Source organism: Cyphomyrmex costatus, unplaced genomic scaffold (genome assembly GCF_001594065.2).
Source record: "Cyphomyrmex costatus isolate MS0001 unplaced genomic scaffold, Ccosl1.0 scaffold154, whole genome shotgun sequence".
In the NCBI taxonomy this organism is placed as follows: Eukaryota; Metazoa; Arthropoda; class Insecta; order Hymenoptera; family Formicidae; genus Cyphomyrmex; species Cyphomyrmex costatus.
In genome coordinates this window covers 80,389-101,729 of record NW_017275544.1, presented here as the reverse complement: position 1 = coordinate 101,729, position 21,341 = coordinate 80,389, and the positions used below count along the sequence as shown (strand labels likewise).

General features: G+C 31.4%; 4 protein-coding genes across 5 annotated transcripts; 3 read left to right on the top strand and 1 right to left on the bottom strand.

Moving 5' to 3' along the window:
- Positions 1 to 478: 478 nt before the first annotated feature.
- On the top strand, positions 479 to 2,272 carry LOC108783528 (CWF19-like protein 1). The gene is made up of 3 exons (XM_018552113.1): positions 479 to 1,163; positions 1,240 to 1,885; positions 1,973 to 2,272. Exons 1-3 carry the CDS (start codon positions 553 to 555, stop codon positions 2,270 to 2,272), a joined length of 1,557 nt encoding a protein of 518 aa, XP_018407615.1. The 5' UTR covers positions 479 to 552.
- Positions 2,273 to 2,535: 263 nt separating this feature from the next.
- Positions 2,536 to 4,347, bottom strand: LOC108783496 (probable methylthioribulose-1-phosphate dehydratase). Its single transcript, XM_018552066.1, has 6 exons — positions 4,292 to 4,347; positions 3,804 to 3,884; positions 3,430 to 3,524; positions 3,089 to 3,357; positions 2,720 to 2,921; positions 2,536 to 2,653 (listed from the first exon to the last, which is right to left on the bottom strand). Exons 2-6 carry the CDS (start codon positions 3,834 to 3,836, stop codon positions 2,536 to 2,538), a joined length of 717 nt encoding a protein of 238 aa, XP_018407568.1. The 5' UTR covers positions 3,837 to 3,884; positions 4,292 to 4,347.
- Positions 4,348 to 4,562: 215 nt separating this feature from the next.
- Positions 4,563 to 21,081, top strand: LOC108783506 (probable ATP-dependent RNA helicase DHX35). Of its 2 annotated transcripts, XM_018552077.1 has the most exons (12): positions 4,563 to 4,726; positions 4,998 to 5,212; positions 15,714 to 15,893; positions 16,388 to 16,528; positions 16,618 to 16,780; positions 16,867 to 17,028; positions 18,227 to 18,373; positions 18,459 to 18,600; positions 19,268 to 19,554; positions 19,728 to 20,033; positions 20,691 to 20,844; positions 20,955 to 21,081. In XM_018552077.1, the coding sequence occupies exons 1-12, from the start codon at positions 4,699 to 4,701 to the stop codon at positions 21,079 to 21,081; spliced, it is 2,052 nt and encodes a 683-aa protein (XP_018407579.1). In that variant the 5' UTR covers positions 4,563 to 4,698. The 2 variants fall into 2 exon arrangements, with proteins under 2 accessions (XP_018407579.1, XP_018407580.1); XM_018552078.1 differs by lacking the exon at positions 20,955 to 21,081 and having other exon boundaries at positions 19,728 to 20,020; positions 20,691 to 20,802.
- On the top strand, positions 12,922 to 13,995 carry LOC108783507 (Ceramide phosphoethanolamine synthase). The gene has a single exon (XM_018552079.1). It carries the CDS (start codon positions 12,922 to 12,924, stop codon positions 13,993 to 13,995), a length of 1,074 nt encoding a protein of 357 aa, XP_018407581.1.
- Positions 21,082 to 21,341: the final 260 nt, after the last annotated feature.

Below are 21,341 nucleotides of genomic sequence, written 5' to 3'. Positions count from 1 at the left end.
GATTCTTCTTCTTCTTCGAATATTAATGGTCCTGATCTTAAAAATGATACGATGCATGAGGCGAGACGAAACAGAAACAGAAACTATGAAGTTTGTAGAGCTACAATCAGCTACAACTTACAGCGCCACTAGAATGAGATAGCATGATTTTTTCTCTCTCGCACAATTTCGACGAATAATGGCGGACTACGTGTCCAGACTCTTATTAGAGGGTCACTAGTGTAAAGTAAATGTAGAGGAAGCTCGTGTGACGTAAGCAAGAACAAATTCCCTGGATTGTCCCTATCTGAAATATGCGCAAGAGCATACCCTTGTATTTATACCATGGTCGGAACCATGTAGAAAACATGGCGAATGTAGTCGGTATGACAGATTTACTAACCTGAATAGTCGTCAACTTTAACGCTTAATATCTCGGTTTGCGGGGCAGAGCGACACTTATTTCTTCAAAATTCTTTCGTTTTACGCAAAAACGCGTCGAATGAGCCTAATTTGATCGAAATCGGAGGTAGTGGGTGAATTCTGTATAATTACCAAAATTTAATTATCAAGATGAGTGACAAACAGAAAGTACTCATTTGTGGAGATGTGGAAGGACACTTCAACTTTTTGTTTTCCAAAGTAAACGCTATCAATAAAAAAAGTGGTCCATTCGATTTTTTATTATGCGTCGGCAATTTCTTCGGCGCGGACAATTCCGAATTGAATTCGTACAAATCCTGCGAGAAGATTATCTTGGTACCGACGTACATTATCGGTCCTAACCGGGAATCGAATATGAGGGACTATCCCGAAGACGGATATGAAATATGTCAGAATCTCACTTATCTTGGAAAGCGTGGTCTGTACATCGCCAGTTCAGGCCTCAAAATAGCATATCTCAGTGGAACCGAGAAAATCCCGTCTGAAAACAAGATCATTCATTTCGATGAACACGACATTGTGTCTGTCAGGAATAGTTGCTTGAAGGGTCAACCGAGTTTTCGTGGTGTTGACATCTTGTTGACATCTCCATGGCCAGAAGGTGTAACCAATCTCGACACTAACAAACCAGAATGCAAGTACATAGGTTCCAAATTAATCGCCTGGCTTGCTACTCATATTAAACCTAGGTATCACGTGTCAGCCTTAGAACAGATTTATTACGAAAGGCCACCATATCGGTAAGTTTATTATTAAGAAAATTTCTGAAAATATAAACGCAAAATTACTTTAAAGATGATATATTTTTCATTGCAGGAATCAAAGTCAGGGTGATGGAAATATGGAAATAGCTACGAGGTTCATAGCTCTTGCACCGGTACTGAATAACGAGAAGAAAAAATGGTTGTATGCATTGAATTTAACTCCTGTTGATAGAACCAGACTATCAGATCTAATTATGAAAACAACAGACGAGACACTGAGTCCTTATCCCAAATCTATGCTGTCTGACCATCCTATTTTGCAAAAACAGGTCCAATTTTTCTATGACATGGACTCGAAAGATAATTCGAAGAGATCACAACATCAGAACAGTGGTCTCAATAAGAGAGCAAAGCTAGAAATTGACCAATCAAAGTGTTGGTTTTGTTTATCCAGTCCAGTAGTATCCAAACATCTGGTAATTTCTATTGGCACAGAGATATATTTGGCATTGGCAAAAGGTGGTTTAGTGGAGGATCATCTGTTAATTCTACCAATAGCGCATCATCAGAGTCTGTCCATTCTACCAAAAAATGTAAAAGAGGAGATGGATCTCTATAAGAAAGCTGTGAGCAAGTACTATGAGAGTACTGACAGAGTTCCTGTTTTCTTTGAGAGAAACTTTAAAACTTCTCACTGTCAATTGCAAGCGGTACCTGTTCATAAAAATCAAGCACCCGCATTAAAGGAAATGTTCGAGGTATTTTTCTCAATTTTTTTTATATGAAAGAATGTCGAACGTATCTTTTATTTTAGTTCATATGCATATAAATTTTTGTGCTTTCAGGAACTGGCTGAATGTAATAACTTTAAAATATCCGAGTTACCACCGCATACAGATTTACAGCAGGTCGCTAAACCTGGTATTCTGTACTTTTACGTAGAATTACCGGATAAAAAAGTCTTATATTATAGAATCAAGAAGGACTTCCCGTTACAATTCGGCAGAGAAGTATTAGCATCTGACAGGATATTAGATATCAACGATAGATCCGACTGGAAAGATTGTCATATGAGTCAAGAGGAAGAGACTGAACTAGCAAAAAAAATTAGGAAACAATTTACACCATTTGACATAGATACTTGAAAAAATACTTTATATTATTTATACTTTATAATATATCTACAATAGTGTATATATATATATATATATATATATATATATATATATCTACAAACATAGCATATGCAATTCAAATTATTAATAATTTTAATCACAATTGTTTGTAATTTATTTTTTATTTTAATTTTTATATACATTTAATGATTAAAAAATGCACATATATAACTAGAGATACATAAAATTATGGTTAATAAAAATATTAATTTTTTATGAAATTTCTGAGTACATCATAATGTATCATTTGCTTGGTATTTTAATTCATAATCATTTGGAGTTATTGATGGATCTAATTTACATTGTTTCATTTGAACTGCTATATCGAGTAAATAATCGTAACATTCCGTCCTGTAAAAAGAAAAAAAAACATTCATAAATTTCATTGCAACAATGTATGATATTGAAATAACTTACATAGTTTTTGCCTGTTGCCAAGAATCACCCCATACATAAATCCCATGCCTGCGTACTAATACCGCACAAGTTTCTGGGTAACGAACTATAATTTTATCTAAATCGTTCTTTAAATCACTTTCAAAGGGAGTATTTTCTATTATTGGTATTACCAACTCCTCATCATAACGATACGCTCTACCTTCTTTTTGATTCCATATGCCTATATAAACCAAACAGTTTTATATTGTCGTTAAATTCAAATCAACTGTAAGGTCTAGTCATAACTTATAGTTAACTCTTATAAGGAACAAATTAAACATCAGTTAAGAGTTAACTATGAGTTGTGAAACCTAAATGAATTTTGAAAGATAATTCAAATGAATTTACCTTTTATCATTTCGAGATGGGTGAGTCTGACTTCTTTTCCAGGCCACAATAATGTTGCCATCACAGCAAACTTGGAGTGTGTGTGTATTACAGCACCTGCATGCCTTCTTATATAAGCACACATAAATAGCGGAGTGCATTGTGACTTTTTTAGTTTCTTTTCTGATGGAGGTAATTCCAAATCTATTCCATTGATATCTTGAACGAACATATCGTTTGGTACCATACGTTCTTTTTGTACACCAGAAGGAGCTATGTAGATCTTGTCTCTGTAAGATAGAAACTTTATAATGAATGTCTATGCGTAATAGTTTCATACATAATATTATTATACAACTAACTCATATTTGATGGAGATACCACCACCAGTACCAGTTACCCATCCCAGATGATAAAACTGCCGGCACAGTTCTGGAATAAGATTCCTTGGATGTTCCTGTGTAAAAATAATATAGATATTTATTAGACTACATTCATTAAATTGACTACACATATAAATTTTAGAATTTAAATTTTAGAATTAAAATTTTATAAGACTTAATAATGATATTTGTTAATAGTGTATGCATATGTGAATAGTTTAAAAACGTTGGAATAGATCACTATAAAAGACTTACAATTAAATATATATATTAATTAAATAAGAAACTTCATAATTAAATGCCTGAAGAAAAATATATATATAATGTAATATTTACAATATTATTTATCATACTTTATCATATTTGGCATCGTAAGCTTCTAACATCTTGGCTTTGTTGGAAACAACCAGTGGACAAGAGATCAGAACAGCACACTATATATAATAAATGAAATTATCAACACCGTGTCACACATGAACAGTGCACTTATCATGGAACAAATCAGAATGAATTCTGATCGGATTTATTCAATTATTCAATATAATATAAATTTTTATCGTGTTCTCTAGAGAAAATGAAATATAATTTCGATTGAAATATTCGGAATCCACTGTTTTCTTGTTCTTGCACTAAAACTCTCTTTCTCGCTCTCGACTACTTTCGAGAAATATCAAACACATACCTATCTCAAGTTCCAAAAGTGTGTGTGTATGTATGTACATATCATACATTAGTTCAACCACAAAAAAACAGATCTTATTTCGAACATTTTCGTTAATAGGTGCGCTGAAGATTGATAATAGTATAACAGAAATACCTATAATAGAAAATAAACATATACCTGCAGTTACTTGTACTTTCAAAAATTAATGCGTACTGTGTATAACGTAGATTGCGTATCAATCGTATGTAAATTATAAGCAAACTTCTGCATCAATATATAACAATTATTCCTGTTGCTGCGTTGTTATCCTATCAGAAGTTACTTAACAATTTGGAGTATTTGCACAGATAAGACACCATGTATATACTCAACATACACACATGGCACACGCGCGTATGTGTGTGTAGAAAAATTTGCTACAGTGTTTTTCGTATACGTTAGACGCAGACGCTGTTTACTCTTCAGATGGTGTTGATGTAGAGTTGTATTTATTTTTACTTTACGTATATTGCCTGTACTTTTCCATTTAACTAATATACACATATGTAAATATAAGTTTTCTGTCAAAGTTTTAAACTCCGAAGATGTTTCGGCTGGTTTTTTCCAAGCCGGGTAAGGTTATGTCATTCAGTCGTGTATTTATTGCAATTTTATTAGATGAAGTTATCTTCGACATTTATATTGTGGATTATCAAGATGTATTAATAAATAACAATTATTTAACTGTCATTTTGAGTGAAAAGTCTTTGAAGAAGTTGCAATTTGACAGTTTGTATACTAATCTAACCAAACGATTTAATTTAATAAAAAAAAAATGCGTAAAAGTTGTATTTGCAAAACAGAAAGAGACGTCAATTACTAATCAAATAACTTTATTAATCAGGAGATAGCATTTGGCAAGAGGATAGGCCTGACATTGATGCTCATTCGTCGACACAATTTGTTTACAATGCACATCATTCGCTTGCACTGGACATGCAACGTCAACGATTGCCTATATTCAAAAACAAAGATCACATTATCTATTTGTTGGAGAAATACCAGACCTTGGTTTTAGTCGGCGAAACAGGCTGTGGTAAAAGTACACAGGTCCCTCAGGTAAAACTCAATCAAATATATATAACATGTTCTGTTCTTTATTGCTATACCAAATTATACTTTGTACTAAACTTTCTTTCTTTTTTAATGTCGTTAAATTTTATATATATATAAAATATATAATTTAAAACTGTGAAATCCGGTAAATTAAGGACAAATGAGAGTGCAGCATTGTTGTTGGTACGCACAGTAATAAGAAGTAAATTTGTTCAACAATTTCATAAATTTACTTCTTATTACCTTGTACCAACAACAATGCATTCTCAATCGCCCTTAGTTTACTGGATTTCACGGTTTTAAATTTAGAGAATCTATAAGGAAATTACATCTGAATTGATAAAATTTAAAGTATAACGAGTGTACTCTAGTTCAGCTGTAAAGAACAGATCTTTAATTAAGATGAGCAATAGCAAATTTAATTGGATGCACTCAGTGTGCACTAGTACGCATTAAAGCCATCATAAACAAATTAACATAAAAATTATACATTTTGTTTATTGTATGCCAAATAGAAGTATACTGATTGCAATAAACATGAGTGGGTAAGTATATAATTTGGTGAAGCATCAATAGTACTGCTACAATGTCTACCAGTAAACAAAAGCAACCAAAAAAGAATGACTCATGAAATAATACATAGAGTAATAAAAAAAAATAACAAATAACAAATATTAAGAAAAAGAAATGATAACAGTAGTAATAATAAAAAAAAATTATAATATTAAATATACATATATATGTATATAAAATTGAAAAGAGTATAATTAACAGAAGATATATTGCTCTTCGATGTGAAACTGTAGCGCAAGAGGTAGAAAAGTTGCAATATTAGAGATACTGGAAATATTGGAATGCATTAATATTATATAGATAATAGGAAACGAGTAACTGCATCGCGAAAAGAAGATGGATGAGGAAGATTAGATGGCATAAGGCATCTGATATAGCATATTGAAACATTTGACAATAACATATTGTATAAGAAAGCGACTTTAAACTTGGCAGAATTCGGAGTTAAAGTACCAAGTTTTTGAAATAGAAAGTAATGTTAAAATAAATAAGACGATACACAAAACAACGTAAATGAAGGATGAAGCATTGAGAGATTTTTAGCCACTTGGATTTTAAGCAAAATAGAAAGATGTAATTGTACTTACGGATATTATAAGGAAAACAGAAATGGGAATTTTGGATATTCTGAATAGGATTTAGCACCTGTTGGTTTATCACTAGAATATAAATTACATCAGCCAAGTCAAATAAGCAGCTGAGATATATAATATAGAATAATAATAGATATATGATATATGATATAGAATAATAACAAAAGAAAATGAAAAAAAATTCCTCTGTGACTTTTAATGAAATTAAGACATGTGAGAGTGAAGCGCAGTAATTGGAGCACAGTTACATAAAATATATTAATTAAGTGTTACAAAAAATATATTAATTATTAGTACTCAAAGTGTAATAATTTCGAACATTTCGACTCGTTTTTGAGTCTTTTTCGGTGAAATGTGTTCTTTCAAATTCTCACAGTCTTGCTTTAGATTTTAAATGAGTAATAACTTTTTATATATAACTAACCATTTATTAACTTGAATGTACACGTGCTCCATTTACAAAATTCTTGTATATAGGATTATCTCGATACTTTGTAATAAACACTTCTTCCTATCATGAACATTAACATTTGTTTTAATTGCTATTTCAATGTGTCAATTCAGAAGTGGCTGTCATTCTCACATGCCTTAATTTCATTACTGACACATGAATGTTGAAGACCAAGAGGAATCTAAGTAAACTTCAATAGCTCTACCGAAGAGGAGCGATGATTAAGCAGAATTAAAGAAAACATTGAAAGAAGATGAGATAATGCAGAGGAAGAATCAGTTATGAACAAGGAAAATCTTGAGAGGTTTATATAAAGAGTATTTGACGGAGCCCACTCGGCCACATATCGCAGAAATTTATAATTTTGACAGCTTTGAAGAAAAACAGATAGAAGGAGAAAAGGAGAATGATATTGTGTAATGATACAAACAATTTGGAGCTAACTTAGATGAATGGAGCTCAGATTAGCGATGAAAACTGTGAATAGCAGAGGTGCGAGGAGACACTTCGAATGGGACAATTAAAATTTTAAAATGGAAAGTAAATACAGTAAGAAGAAGACGACTCATTGGGAACGATTAATTGGAAGGAAAGGACAAAGAGAGATAAACTGTAGTAATCAAGCTTGACAAGAAGCAGTTAGCGATTTACAGTATCGAAAACCTTCGAAAAATCGAGGACCACTATTGCCGTTATGAAACCAATGTCAAAGTAGGGCTTTTAAGTACTCGTATATCTAGATATTCGAATATCCAAAATCGGTTTCAACCTGAAATCTCAAAACCATATAATTCGAGTAATCCGTGTATCTGAATTATTCAGATCCGAATTTAGATCTATGTCCAGAAAGAAAGAAAAATTGATGTATTTAATATCTTTTAAAAAAAATATTAATTTATATTATTAAAATTATTAAATTAACTTATAGAGAAGAGAATTGTAACTATAAAATTGAATTATTTTAGAAATTCTTTAAAATATATAAAAAAGCAGAAGATTGAATATTTAAAATTACATAAAACATCATAGTGTTTTACCTTCTAAACTTATTCAATATTATAATCCGATATCAATAAAATAGAAGTAAGTAAAGTCGGTCAGTCGAATTTGCTATAAGTTTGCTACGAATCCGGAACCAAATCCGAAATTTAGATCTGGATTCGACTTTTACTATTTAAATCAAGATTCGGATATTTTCGGAAAATTTGAATCTCCGGATAACTCGAATTTGAAGCATTACATTTATTTGTAATTCGGATAAACGGATATCCAGATAGCATTAAATTTGAATTAATCTCAAAGCCCCGCAACACCATGTCAAATGCAATAATTCAATCATACTGTGCATGCTCTAGAAACCAAACCGACAATCAGATATAATATTAATGATCTTAGGAAGTCGTTTAATTGTCTAAAACAGACTTTGACTAGAATCAAATAATTTGGAGAGGAAAGGTGAAACAAAGAAGGTAATTATGATCTTTAAGAATTGGAAAAATTACAGCTTACTTTCATGGAAAGGTATTGAAATGTGTTTAATATAAATATAAAAACGGATTAAACATGAAATTCTCGATTCATTTTGTTATGCTGTAAGTAAAATCCGTATTTTATAATTCAAAATATTTGCATTTTACTTTTACACAGATTAAATCAGTGTTCAACGGCTTTAATGTATATTTGTACACACTAGTGAGTCCAATTGAATTTGCGAAAATTTTATAGCATTTGTGTTATGATTTATTGTATTCACATAAATGTCTACGACTTTAATAATCAATAATTACCAATGTCAGTGTATAGCGAAATAAGTTAAAAGGTTTAAATAATTAAGCATAGATGAAGGACGATTAGAATCAAATCATAAAATAAAAATAATAAAGCGGTTATAACATTAAGTATGTAATAAAATTTTTAAAAAATACATTGAACTTAAAATTAAAACAATATATTTTGTCGTTTATAACACAAATTTAATAAAAAAATTGAAATTACGTTACGCAACCAGTTTCGACTCTTGGATCGAGTCATCTTCAGACATTCCAAAAAACACTCTGTTTATGTAGTTTAATTCGATAAAATATTACTCCTCGATTTCTCCATTTACTACGTGATGTTGGCAGTAAACGATGGGAAAATCGTATACTAACCAATATATCTATAATTTTAACATAAAGTTGACAAGCATCTATCGAAAAAACTTTGCCAAATTTATATAAAATATAAGTATTAAAACGCTTGTTATATTATAAAAAACGACAAAAATAAGGTGTTAATATTCGGTATAAACAAACAACGATTTATCAGTTGACAAATTTATTGTAAAAAATTCATAATTAAACACGAAACGTTTCGACGCATACTGCAGTTCTCTTCAGTCTCAAATACATAAAGATATCAAAATACATATAATAAATCAAATAATCTATGAGCTTTAACTCAGATGTCAAATGTTCTCTCTTAGTCAATTATAGAATAAAGGAAAGAAAATTGTCAAATAAAGCTGTTTCCGCATCGTGATTCTATGGAACCATTAATAAAATTAGGAATTAAATAGAGAATAAATAAAACTAAACTAAACATGAAGATATATCTAACTGTACCATTCATTCCAAATATCACAAATTATATTACATCTAATTTAAATAAAGAAGTATTTACAGTAGGACTCAGGAGTATTAATAAACTTAGTAGTATTATTAAAGTTCATAAAGACAATACAGATACTATACAAAAGAATAATATAGTTTATGAAATTAATTGTAATGATTACAGTTCGTCTTATGTTGGACGAACTAAAAGAAAGTTGATCACAAGAGTAAAGGAACATAAGCGTAATTTGAGAAGTGATCCATCGAAATATTCTGTAATATCTGAACATTGCATTCAATACAAACATTCATTTAATTGGAATAATGTTCAAATTATGGATGTAGAGTCTCATTACAACAAGAGGTTGATTTCAGAAATGCTTTATATTAAAGAACAGAAGAACGGCATTAATGCCCAAAATGACACGGAAAATTTGGACGAAGCATATAATATTTTGTTTTGATATACCTCACAATAATAAATAGGTTTGACATTTCGAATTGCTAAAATCATAATTTCCTTTATTCTTCTGACAACTGTCTTTTACACACAATGTATCTCTGTTGTAATAATATAATAATTTTATTGAAGAAAGAAAGTTGCACATGGGCATCTGAAATTTACGTAAGTTAGATATACCTTCATGTTTAGTTTGGTTTTATTTATTCTCTAATTCCTAATTTTATTAATGGTTCCATAGAATCACACGATGCGGAAACAGCTTTATTTGACAATTTTCTTTCCTTTATTCTATAATTGACTAAGAGAGAACATTTGACATCTGAGTTAAAGCTCATAGATTATCATTTGATTTGTTATATGTATTTTGATATCTTTATGTATTTGAGACTGAAGAGGACTGCAGTATGCGTCGAAACGTTTCGTGTTTAATTATGAATTTTTTTATAATAACAAATAAGTTGAAAATAAGAGAAAAGAGCCAAATAGTTTTCTTAAAAATTATAAATATAATGAAATCAAATCATAATACATTAAAATAGAATTCGCAAAATTCGCAAACATAGTAAAATTAGTAGGTAAAATTCACAAACGTTTCGACACCGATCGGGTCATTTTCAATGTTAAATTTAAAATTAAGTGTGTATAAAAGAATTAAACGAATCAACAATAACTTACATGTGTATAATTATAATAAAATTAACGAGTCAAAAATATAAAATTAAATGTGTAAATTGAATAATTAATTAACGAGTCGTAAATATAAAATTAAATATGTATAATTAAATATGGATCTTCCTTTGTGTTTTGCCTCACAAGAGCTATACAAATCTTAACAGAAATGTAATAAAAAATGTATAATCCAGTATAAAACTCCAGTAGATCCATTATTAAAATTAAATAAATAAATAAAATAGTCTAAATTACAGTTATAAAAATCGACTGTACTGCTTGAAATAAAAATAAGAAAATCAATTTTTTTATAATAAATTTGTCAACTGATAAATCGTTGCTTGTTTATACCGAATATTAACACCTTATTTTTGTCGTTTTTTATATAAAATGTTTAACTTATTATTTATTTTTACATAAAGAGTCCTTTATTTTCTAATTTATTTGTATGTTTAAAAGGTTTAATATTGTCAAGAGAGTAGTAGTAGTAGAAGATAACGATTTCCTTTATTTAAATTTTAAATTTTGCAGTTATATCTATGTTTCCAAAAAATGTACAAAAAGGTACTTAGATACTTCAATAGCTGAATAAGATACTTTTTATCTTAGATAGTCGAAAGATTTATTGTTTTTAGCTAAATTTCTTACACATTTTGCACACGCGCCACACACATTTTTTTTCAACACGGAGAAAAAAAAAGAGTGAATTAAGAAGTTCACCTGAAGAGAATAGACCTATTATCATAGTTACGTGTATTATGCTAATCGCAATTGAATAAAATGAATATGTTGAATATATTTAAATTCATGTATAGGCAGCACTAGTTATACGTTAACCAGCAAATATTGGAAATGATTACAGGTGACATGACAATTTATATTTATACACTAAAAGTGAATAATAAAAAAAAATGATATATTGAAACACACGCAATCACACATTGACTTCGATCGTATAGAGAGAAGAAGAATAACCAGTTTTATTTTCATGAATAATTCATGCGCGGAAATAAAAATTCGTATTTTTCTCTCCGGGCTTGCATTCGACTCTAAACATGACGAACATCGGTGCCTATAGCGCATTTTCCATTACATGCAACCTTCACATACGGACTAACGAAATTCAACACCGCGCAGATATAAATAGAATTCTGCACAGGAAAATATGGTCTATTAGAATTCAACTATAAACGCGAAAGTGTTTTGGAACATTTATTCGTAGAGATGCTCTTTGGGTAAGTCGTATAGGAAGTAAGAAAGAGCGAGGGAGGGAAGTTATACTTCTTCTGTCATTCTTATCGGGTTTGTATTATCTCCAAGTAATATATTGTGTAGGGCTCCTTGTGAGAGCGATGCAGTTTAACGCAATTCGTGTCAACGTTCGACAGGCGCGCGAGTTTCTTTGTCGGATTGGATTAAAGATATTCGCGGATTAAGCTCTGATATTGACCTATTACGGAACGGAGTGAAACCCGTCGGTGAAGACAACGCGACAGACCACCTGTCCTCTCCGTTAGTATGACCCGCGACTTCGTGGATCGCGCACACGGTCTCTCAAAGGGGGGGAAAAAAAAAGAAACGGCGGGACGCACGTGCGTGTCCAGTCGTTTCTATCTGCTTCCATCTGAAATAGATTGAAAATAACAAGGTGTCGTAATCAGATTGGAGGGAAATAGTGGCGAGTTGATAATGATCTAGTTGTGCTTAAAACGCAACGTTATTATATAAAATATTTCAGAATAAACGCGCATCAACGATATGCGGTAGAGTGAAATTTATTCTACGGCAAAAGTGTGTGTTCGATGTCAAATTAATTCCAATTGTAATTACAACATGACGTAATTACAACGTGACGTAATTACAACGTGACATAATTTTTATTACAGCAAGGCGCTGCCTGTTATTGGTAAAACGCACAATCAGCACTACGAAAGGAACTGTTCTCCTAAAGCTACTAACGTTGCGTGGAAAGTTTGGAACGATTAAAAATCAAATTGTGGACTTCGACGCATCTAGAACAGAGAAAGGACGAAGAGGATCATCGTGAAGAGTGTCATAGCCGTCGATCAACGAGGCGACACACAAATATAAAAACATGCTCGACAAGATTTTTGTGACGCATGAAACGCAAGTTGAATTTATGGCACACCGGTAACGCTAATTAATAGGAGTAACAATTGGCGGAGGGTGTTGATCTCTTTAATTAGATAAAAGAAAAAATAACTGAAGTAATAAGTTATCGATTAAAAGAATAAGTAATAATAGCAATTGACGTAGATAAATAAACAAATAAGAAGAATAAAGTAACGAGAAGCATAGAATAATTTGATCCTTTGATCTCGGAAAACAATTTAATCCTTTGATCTCGGAAAATGTACTCGTCAGCATTTATCAGTAAGACGTGTCTGGCGTTTCTACTCCTGCTGTACTTCGTCGGAATGGATTTGTTACTTTACTTCCGAGTGCAGGACTACGATGTACGTCCATCCGTGAATGACACGCGAGCTTCATCGTATCATTCGCCGATCTTGTGCGATCTAAATCCGATTTGCACGGTGACGGTGAAGGCCATGACGTTGGATCATCCTAATCATTATATTCTGAGCCCCCTGGCATCTCTAGTGGATTATTTACTAGGCATTAGTCGTTCCTGGATGTGGCTGACGCCAAACGCTATCAGCGTTTCTCACGTAGCGGTGGCTGTAATCGGAGCCCGTTACATCACGCGAAGTTCTCTCTTTTACAGACGATTAGGTGTCATCCTATTTCAAGTTAGAGCCTGGTTGGATGATCTGGACGGCCATGTGGCGAGGACGAGGCTTAACGTCAAGGGTGAGAGATCGGACGTCGGCTCTATCGGTTATCTCGTGGATGGCCTCTGCGACGGTCTCGGCTGCATCGCTCTCGCCGTCGCGGTATTTTTTTTCCTGAGGCGCAATTCTAATCACCGCGCCGGTTACGAGTTACTACCCATCCGGACGTTATCGTCATCGTCATTGTCGTCCCACAATTCCGTTTCGTCCATCTCGTTCTGGAAATCACCTCTGTACAACATGCTGATGGTTGGTCTCCACTTTTCCCTGACAAGCATCGCTTGGAACCGATATATATCCGTGTACCAGGATCTTCTAGAGACTGACATCTCTTCGACGATCAGCCGAGAGGATCTTTATGATAGGCAAACTGTCGTGTTCAGAAGTTCCTCTTTCTGGGCTATCGCCCTCGCATGGAAGATCTTCAATTTCCACGCAATGATGGACTATTTTCTTCTGGCAATATTTCTGGATCGCATTTGGGAATACGTTAGACTCGCGTGGTGGCAGCTACCTACAGTGTTGTTTCTGCTTATCCTTATCAGCGAACTACACTATACGTACACTTATGTGGAAATATTGTCAGTAAATGAGAGCTTGCGATCCTCCTTATATGCATTTCCTAATGCATAAAGATATAATTTCATGCTAACGCTCGACGCTCATTTTTAACGTCAAAACAGATCATATGGTCAAAGTAGACGAATATCTATTTCAGTTATATGACCTAAATTTTGTCGCTAAAAATGTGCATCAAGCGTAAGCATGAAGAAGGTTTCCTTTTAGAGTCTATTTTTTTTAACGTCATTTTTTTATTATAATTTTATATTTTATGTATAATTCTTTCATAATTTTTATATGGCTCGTTAGAAGAGCTCATTTATTTCAATCTTCTTGAATATCTATTTTTCTTAAATGATGTGATTATGTGATTATTATATTAATGATCATATATACTATTATAGTCGTTTTAATTAAAAATAAAAATTAAGATATAGTATAGAAATAAATAAATTAGTTATATGTATGTAATTTTGTATTATCATAAATCTACATTCTTTTATTTACAAATTATTTATTTATGAATCATTTGATATATATTAATAAACGTAAATAAAAGTAACGTGTATTTGGTGTTATTCATATATGATGTTACATTATATTAAATAAATACATGATAAAAATATACATATATTTATACTTATATGTATATAAGTATACACATAAAAATATAATACACGTATAATAACGTAACACAAATATACATGTATAATTAAGAAAAAAAATTTAATTTATATAGCTTTTTTTATATATGTGATATATGAAAAATATTATATTCTTTACAAGTTGCTTGTATTCTTAAGTTTTTAATAATAAAACTTTTAGATATATAATTCTGCTTCAAAATAACATGACAAATGTTCTAAGTAAAAATTGAAATCCGTAAAATAACTATATGCAACGTTTCACAGTCTTTTTTTCCTTATCGCTATTACATACAAGACAACGTTATATTTATGTCGAAGTAGGTCACTTATTGTCTGTAGATAGGCATTTTTATTTAATCCAGTGCCAAGTATGTTACCTAACTGCAACACGAATATAACGAACGTATGTAAAAAAAACTGTTACGTGAACGTATGCAAAAGAATTTTACTAGATAACATGCGGTCAACGTCAACAGTTGTGTTTGATATAAGGTTTTGTCAAATTTTACAACACACACACTGTGGCTAGAGAGTGAAAGAGAGAGAGAGAAAGAGAGAGAAAGTTGTATTATTTTTATAACGGAAATGTGCAATAAAATATTTTTATATAAATGATTCCGTTTGGTGAGTCTTGTATTATTTTTATAACAAAAATATGCAATAAAATATTTTTATATGAATTAATCTCTGAAATACTTGTTTCTTTATTTTATTTTCTACCCAAACATAAATTCTTCAATATAATAATATTTTTCAAAATTATATATGAAAAAACTATATATATAAATATATGTAAAAAAAATGTACTATACATCAAATTATATATAATAATAAGAAATATTAATTTATTCACGCACGCACATACATATGTATATAAATGTTGAGTCCAATTAAAGAGAGTTTACTTTTACCAACGAGAAAGTGTCTTTTATTTCCGCATGTTTAGACGCGCGAATGCGAGAATACGACTTTAGTCGCTAGGCGTAGCAATATTAATGAATATTTAATTTTTTAATAAATTAATTTTTTAACTAATAAGTTTTTTAATAACATGCATTTTTTTTAAATTAATTTAATTATTTTTTAAATAAATTAACTTTTCAATTAATTAATTTTAATTAATTGATGTTTTTCACTTTTCAGTATCTTCTCGAAGCAGGATGGTGTACAGATGGAAAAAAGATTGGCATTACAGAGCCGAGAAGAGTCGCGGCCACTTCTCTGGCGAATCGTGTGGCCGACGAACGTAATTGTATTCTAGGCACTACCGTCGGTTATTGTATACGCTTCGATGATTACACTGATGAAACAACTAGGATTAAGGTATAGTACTGTAAACCAAAGATAAATGGAACGCAAAACGCGATTTATACTTAAAATATTATCTAATTTTATATTATGAAACATCATTAATTGCAATATCAAATCTTATTTAGACCGTGAGAGTTTCAAACTAAATACTAATGAGAATGAGCCATTTACGGTTAAGCTGGATCTTGAATGCTTCTAATATAATTTTCGTGTGAATTTATATACTACGTATGTAGATCCCTAAATGTGTGCCGAAATTTTTTTCGGACTTACAACGCAAACTAATAAACTACCGCAGTACTATCATTAATTGCATTTTCGGTTGTTATATCATGATAAAATAAGAAATCATATTAGTATTTTTCTATATATTTATTTCTATATAGTATATATCATGATAAGATAAGAAATAATATCAGTATTTTTCTATATATATTTATTTTATATTAACACGTGTATGTGCGTATTATTTTGTTACGAAACTAATGTATAAATCGCCTTTGTAGTACATGACAGAGGGTATTCTCCTAAGGGAATTAATGAGTGATCCGTTATTAACAAGTTACTCGGTCATTATCCTGGACGAAGTGCACGAGAGAACGCTCTTGACTGATATCATAATGGGACTGCTGAAAAAAATAATCAGGGTAAGTTCATTGATGCGTTCATTAGCAAACGTAACTCTCCTCACGCGGAACATAATAAATAATTGACGCTATTTCATGAACATTTGCAGAAACGAAAGAGTTTGAGAATTATCGTATCGTCAGCGACGGTTGACGCAGAGGAACTTCGAGATTTCTTTAACGTAAATGCGACGAAGGACTCGAGTAAAGATAGCGCGGTTATCATGAGTGTCGAGGGGCGATTGTATCCGGTGGATGTATTTTTTCTGAAAGGTACACAAAGCATATTCCATAGAGTCATGTTCGTGACTGAAATTATAACTCTCTCACTGTTTAATTAAAATTGTATTACGTTGCAGAACCGGTGGCGAATTATGTTAATGGTGTAGTAGATACAGTTCTAAAAATACATGATACGGAGGATTCAGGTGATATTCTAGCGTTTCTCACAGGACTTGATGAAGTCGATCAAGCTGTATCCCTTTTATCGGAACACGCAAAGCTTATAAAAGATGACAAACGTGAGTAAGATGATCGGCCAGTTCCTTAAAAACAGGGAGTAAAGAATACTTCTTTAATAGAAAAATTTCGAAAAAAAACACTAATTTCTAAGTTAATATATTTAAAAAAAAAAATTTTTTTTTAAATAAGTATATTCCCAGGTCAAAAAACAATGAGCTATATTTGTTATTATAATTCAATAAATTTATTACCATCAATAATATTAATTCGGAACGCGTCGACTTTAAAAAGTCAGCTGCATAAAACCCTAATCTAATTAATAAGTTCACATGACAATGTCAAAGACGCAAAATCAACATTTAAAAATTATACAATTGCAATTCTCAAATATATAAAAATACACCCTAACAATAACATGTCGCAAGATTTATTATACGTTATAATCTAATTGCTCTAATGTTGAATTGTAGTAGTCAATTTACTTGAACGATGAAAAAAACCTGTTATAATCCATTCTTCGTTTTTCAGCGATATTTTTTAAAATCCTTTTTTCTCTCCCCTATACACATGCACGTACGCGCACGTGCGCGCGCGTGCACACACACACAGGATGTTTCACCTTAATTGCCACACTAGAATATATCGAAAAGAAGACGTGGGACTAAAAAAAGTTTTAGACAAAAATGATGTAGCTTTAAGGGGGACACAAAAATGGGTTTGGCCTCGAGTGATGTTATCAAGATCAGAACAAGGTCACTTTGTCAAGGTCATTTAAAAAACTCAAAATAATCTTGATCTGATCTTAATAACGCTATCCAATGTCAAATCAATTGTACTTTCTTACATCTTTCTTCGAACTATACAACTTTTATTTGAAACATTTTGTATATCTATCATAGTTCTCAAGAAATCTTAATGCATTATTTTAATTAGGACTAATATATATTAGATTAATGCAAATGTTTATACCGATTTATTATTAATTTTGAATAATAAATCAAGTTTTGAACTTTTGCACTGATCTAATATTTTTTATTAGCGAACTTGTTGTTCTGTTAGTAATATTTTAAATTACTTCTCTGCTGTTTCAAAATATTTTCCATTATTATTCATTATTAAAGATGACAACAAAGAAACTAGAAAAGGATTGCAGGATTGATCAATACGAAAATAAGAGAAAAAATAAACTCTAATATATTAAATATTTTTTGAAGAAATTTAAAACTTTATATTAAATTGAATAAAAATTATTTCTAGAGAAACTGCTTCCTTTGCCGATGTATGGATCGCTTCCGAATACGGAACAGCTTAAGGTATTTTGGAGGGCCGCTAAAGACACTCGCAAAGTTATCGTAGCGACAAATATCGCGGAAACGTCTATTACTATTCCAAATATCGTTTATGGTATGTTACCTACGGTATATATTAATATATAATACTTTTTGTCTTTCTTAACGACGTTATATAATCGGAACTTTGTAATGTGCAGTAATCGATTGCGGTTTTGTCAAGATACCCTGGTTTGAAGCGGAAACGCAGACGAACAGCCTCGTTATCGTGCCCATATCGAAAGCTTCCGCCAATCAACGAGCTGGCCGCGCAGGCCGCGTACGTACTGGAAAAGCATTTAGGTAAAAGAGTTATACATTTTTTTCACATTTTACTTTTTGACGATTCAATATCGATTAAATTCACTTTGTACTTCCATTAAACTGTGGAATTAATAGAATCTGTACAATAATTATACGCTTTTCAAATTCTCGATAATCATTGAATTTTGGTGACACCTCAATGATGGTGTCGTGATTTGATTACAATTGGACAATACTATATAGCTATTAGTTTTTTTTTTTTTTGGTATTGTACGCGTTTTTGACACTCTTTACTCCATCGAAGAATTTTTTCAATATTATAGTGTAATTTATGCATTGAAAAGGACCTGGACTAAGGTCGAAACGTATACAATTTTATGTAACTAAATAAATTTCATTACACACTTTCATCCTCTGTTGGCTCTCAACAGTAATTTATTTTACTATTTGATATATATATATATATTGTATATATAATTCTAATAAGATATAACAGTAATGTGTGTACCCAGAAAATAATTTGAACAAAAAAATCCAAATTCAGAACATAAGACACTTGCGAGAACTTTTAAGATATCCCGATTTTGGATTTTGTGTGTTACTTATTGTATATTATTTTCTGTTGTATATTATTATATGTTAATTCTAAATATAGAAATTATTGCATTATTATTGATAAAATATTTTTCAATCTTGCAATAAATAGATTGTACACAGAAGAGGCTTACGCAGAATTGTTCGAAGCTACTCCTCCGGAAATGCAACGGTCAGATTTGGCGCCAGCGGTACTGCAACTGAAAGCCTTGGGCATCGATAATGTATTGCGTTTCAATTTTCCATCTGCGCCGCCCAGCAAAAATCTAGTCACGGGATTGGAATTGCTTTACGCGTTAGGTGCGATCGACAGTAACGGAGATTTGACGATGCCATTAGGTCTTATGATGGCGGAGATGCCATTGGAACCAGTGCTGGCGAAATCCTTAATCACATCTGGTATATATAAGAATAAATACGCTAATAAATTTTTTAAGCACAATATAAAAATGCAAAATTTCGTCATTTAATTAATGATTTTTTTAATCAAAGATTTTCAATCTCTGAAAGAATAATGATATAAAATCATGATTATAGCAGTAAATTTATAACAGTAAGTCTTTTGTCAATAGGTGAAATGGGATGTTCCGAGGAGATCACGACAATAATCGCCATGCTACAAGTTCAGAATGTTTTCATACAACCCGGCGGAGGGCAAGCGATTCTAAAAGCAAGAATAGCTCATCGCAAATTCGAAGTGGAAGAAGGAGATCTTCTTACCTTGTTGAATGTCTACACAGCTTTTGAACAGAATAAAACGCCCGCCTGGTGTCAGAAATATTTCCTTAATCATAAAGCTTTGCGGAGAGCTACGGAAATTCGCGTGCAGATGCATAAAATGCTGAAACGTTTAGACATTCCATTGGTATCCTGCAATGGTGTAGTATTTTGAATTTAATTACAGATATATTATTGGGACCTTGAATAAGTTCTCGCCATTTTTTTCGTGAAAAGTAATGTTTTATTTAAAGATAATAATTTTAAACGTTTAGATACTGTTGTGTAATCAACTCCTAATGATTCTGCAAGTTCAGCTAGCGTCTGACATGAGTCTTCATGCAGTAATGCCTCCAATTCTGCTTTATCTTCAACATCAAAATTATTATTTTTGAAGCGTCTAAACCAATCTCTGCATGTTGTTTCCGATAGAGCGTGGTCCCGGAAGTCTCAACAAGAATTCTGTATGCTTCAGCTGCAGATTTTCTTTGAATAAAGTAGCGCAATAAAATTCCCCGCATATATTCTTTTATTGGCACAAAACTCGACATGTTTAACACTATGAAACAAAAAGTTGTTTACACTTCGGCGAGATGACATACCTACACTGAATTTCAAGCTTGCTTATCGTAGTTTCTTATCGATATGTTCCCGTCTTCAACTACATGCACGCAGTTCTGTTAACACCATATGTTGGAAAACGGCGAGAACTTATCATATTCAAGGTCCTAATAATATAATTATAAAAAGATATAACACTAATATAATTATATACAGTTTTAAATTGTAGCAAATAATAATTATTCTGATTGTTTTAGGGAATGTTCAACAAATTCTTAAATGTTTGACCGCTGGTCTTTTTCCCAAAGCGGCATATTTACATTATACAGGTACATATAGAACGGTTCGGGGCAACAAGGATTTGTACATTCATCCAAATAGTTGCTTATATACTCTACAACAGCCGCAATGGTAAATAATATTTCCTAAATATAAGAAACAATTAATTAATTAAATATTATTTTGTCAGAAATTTTATTTAATGTATTATATATATATATATATATATAATTTCATTTTAGGTTACTATTTTGCGAAATTTTGCAAACAAACAAAACTTACATGAAGGACTTGACTGTCATTCAGCCAGAAATGTTGTTGGATGCGGCACCACACTTTTATGAGAGAACATCACTTGAATCTGTTTAAAATTAATATATATATATTTATGTATAATTTAAGATTAAAAAAATTATAATATTATAATGCTCGGGATTTTGATTATTTAGTCTCTCTCTCACACCACACACGCACTCACCCACACACACACATCCACACACACACAACACACACACATACACACACTTATATACTTCTCTTTATAAATTTCTTAATTTAACCTTTTTAACAGACATGTAATTTTATATATGCATGATTTTAAACAATATATTATTATAAAGATTTAAAAA

Excerpts from the sequence above, each read along its gene's own strand:
- LOC108783528 (XM_018552113.1), top strand. The coding sequence starts at position 553 with ATGAGTGACAAACAGAAAGTACTCATTTGTGGAGATGTGGAAGGACAC. Across the intron at positions 1,164-1,239 it reads TACGAAAGGCCACCATATCG|GAATCAAAGTCAGGGTGATG; the intron begins GTAAGTTTATTA and ends TTTTCATTGCAG. Across the intron at positions 1,886-1,972 it reads CATTAAAGGAAATGTTCGAG|GAACTGGCTGAATGTAATAA; the intron begins GTATTTTTCTCA and ends TTGTGCTTTCAG.
- LOC108783496 (XM_018552066.1), bottom strand. The coding sequence starts at position 3,836 with ATGTTAGAAGCTTACGATGCCAAATATGATAAA. Across the intron at positions 3,358-3,429 it reads GGTATCTCCATCAAATATGA|AGACAAGATCTACATAGCTC; the intron begins GTTAGTTGTATA and ends TCTATCTTACAG. Across the intron at positions 2,654-2,719 it reads TGGCAACAGGCAAAAACTAT|GACGGAATGTTACGATTATT; the intron begins GTAAGTTATTTC and ends TTCTTTTTACAG.
- LOC108783506 (XM_018552077.1), top strand. The coding sequence starts at position 4,699 with ATGTTTCGGCTGGTTTTTTCCAAGCCGG. Across the intron at positions 15,894-16,387 it reads ATGAAACAACTAGGATTAAG|TACATGACAGAGGGTATTCT; the intron begins GTATAGTACTGT and ends TCGCCTTTGTAG. Across the intron at positions 19,555-19,727 it reads GAAATCCTTAATCACATCTG|GTGAAATGGGATGTTCCGAG; the intron begins GTATATATAAGA and ends TTTTGTCAATAG.
- LOC108783507 (XM_018552079.1), top strand. The coding sequence starts at position 12,922 with ATGTACTCGTCAGCATTTATCAGTAAGACGTGTCTGGCGTTTCTACTC.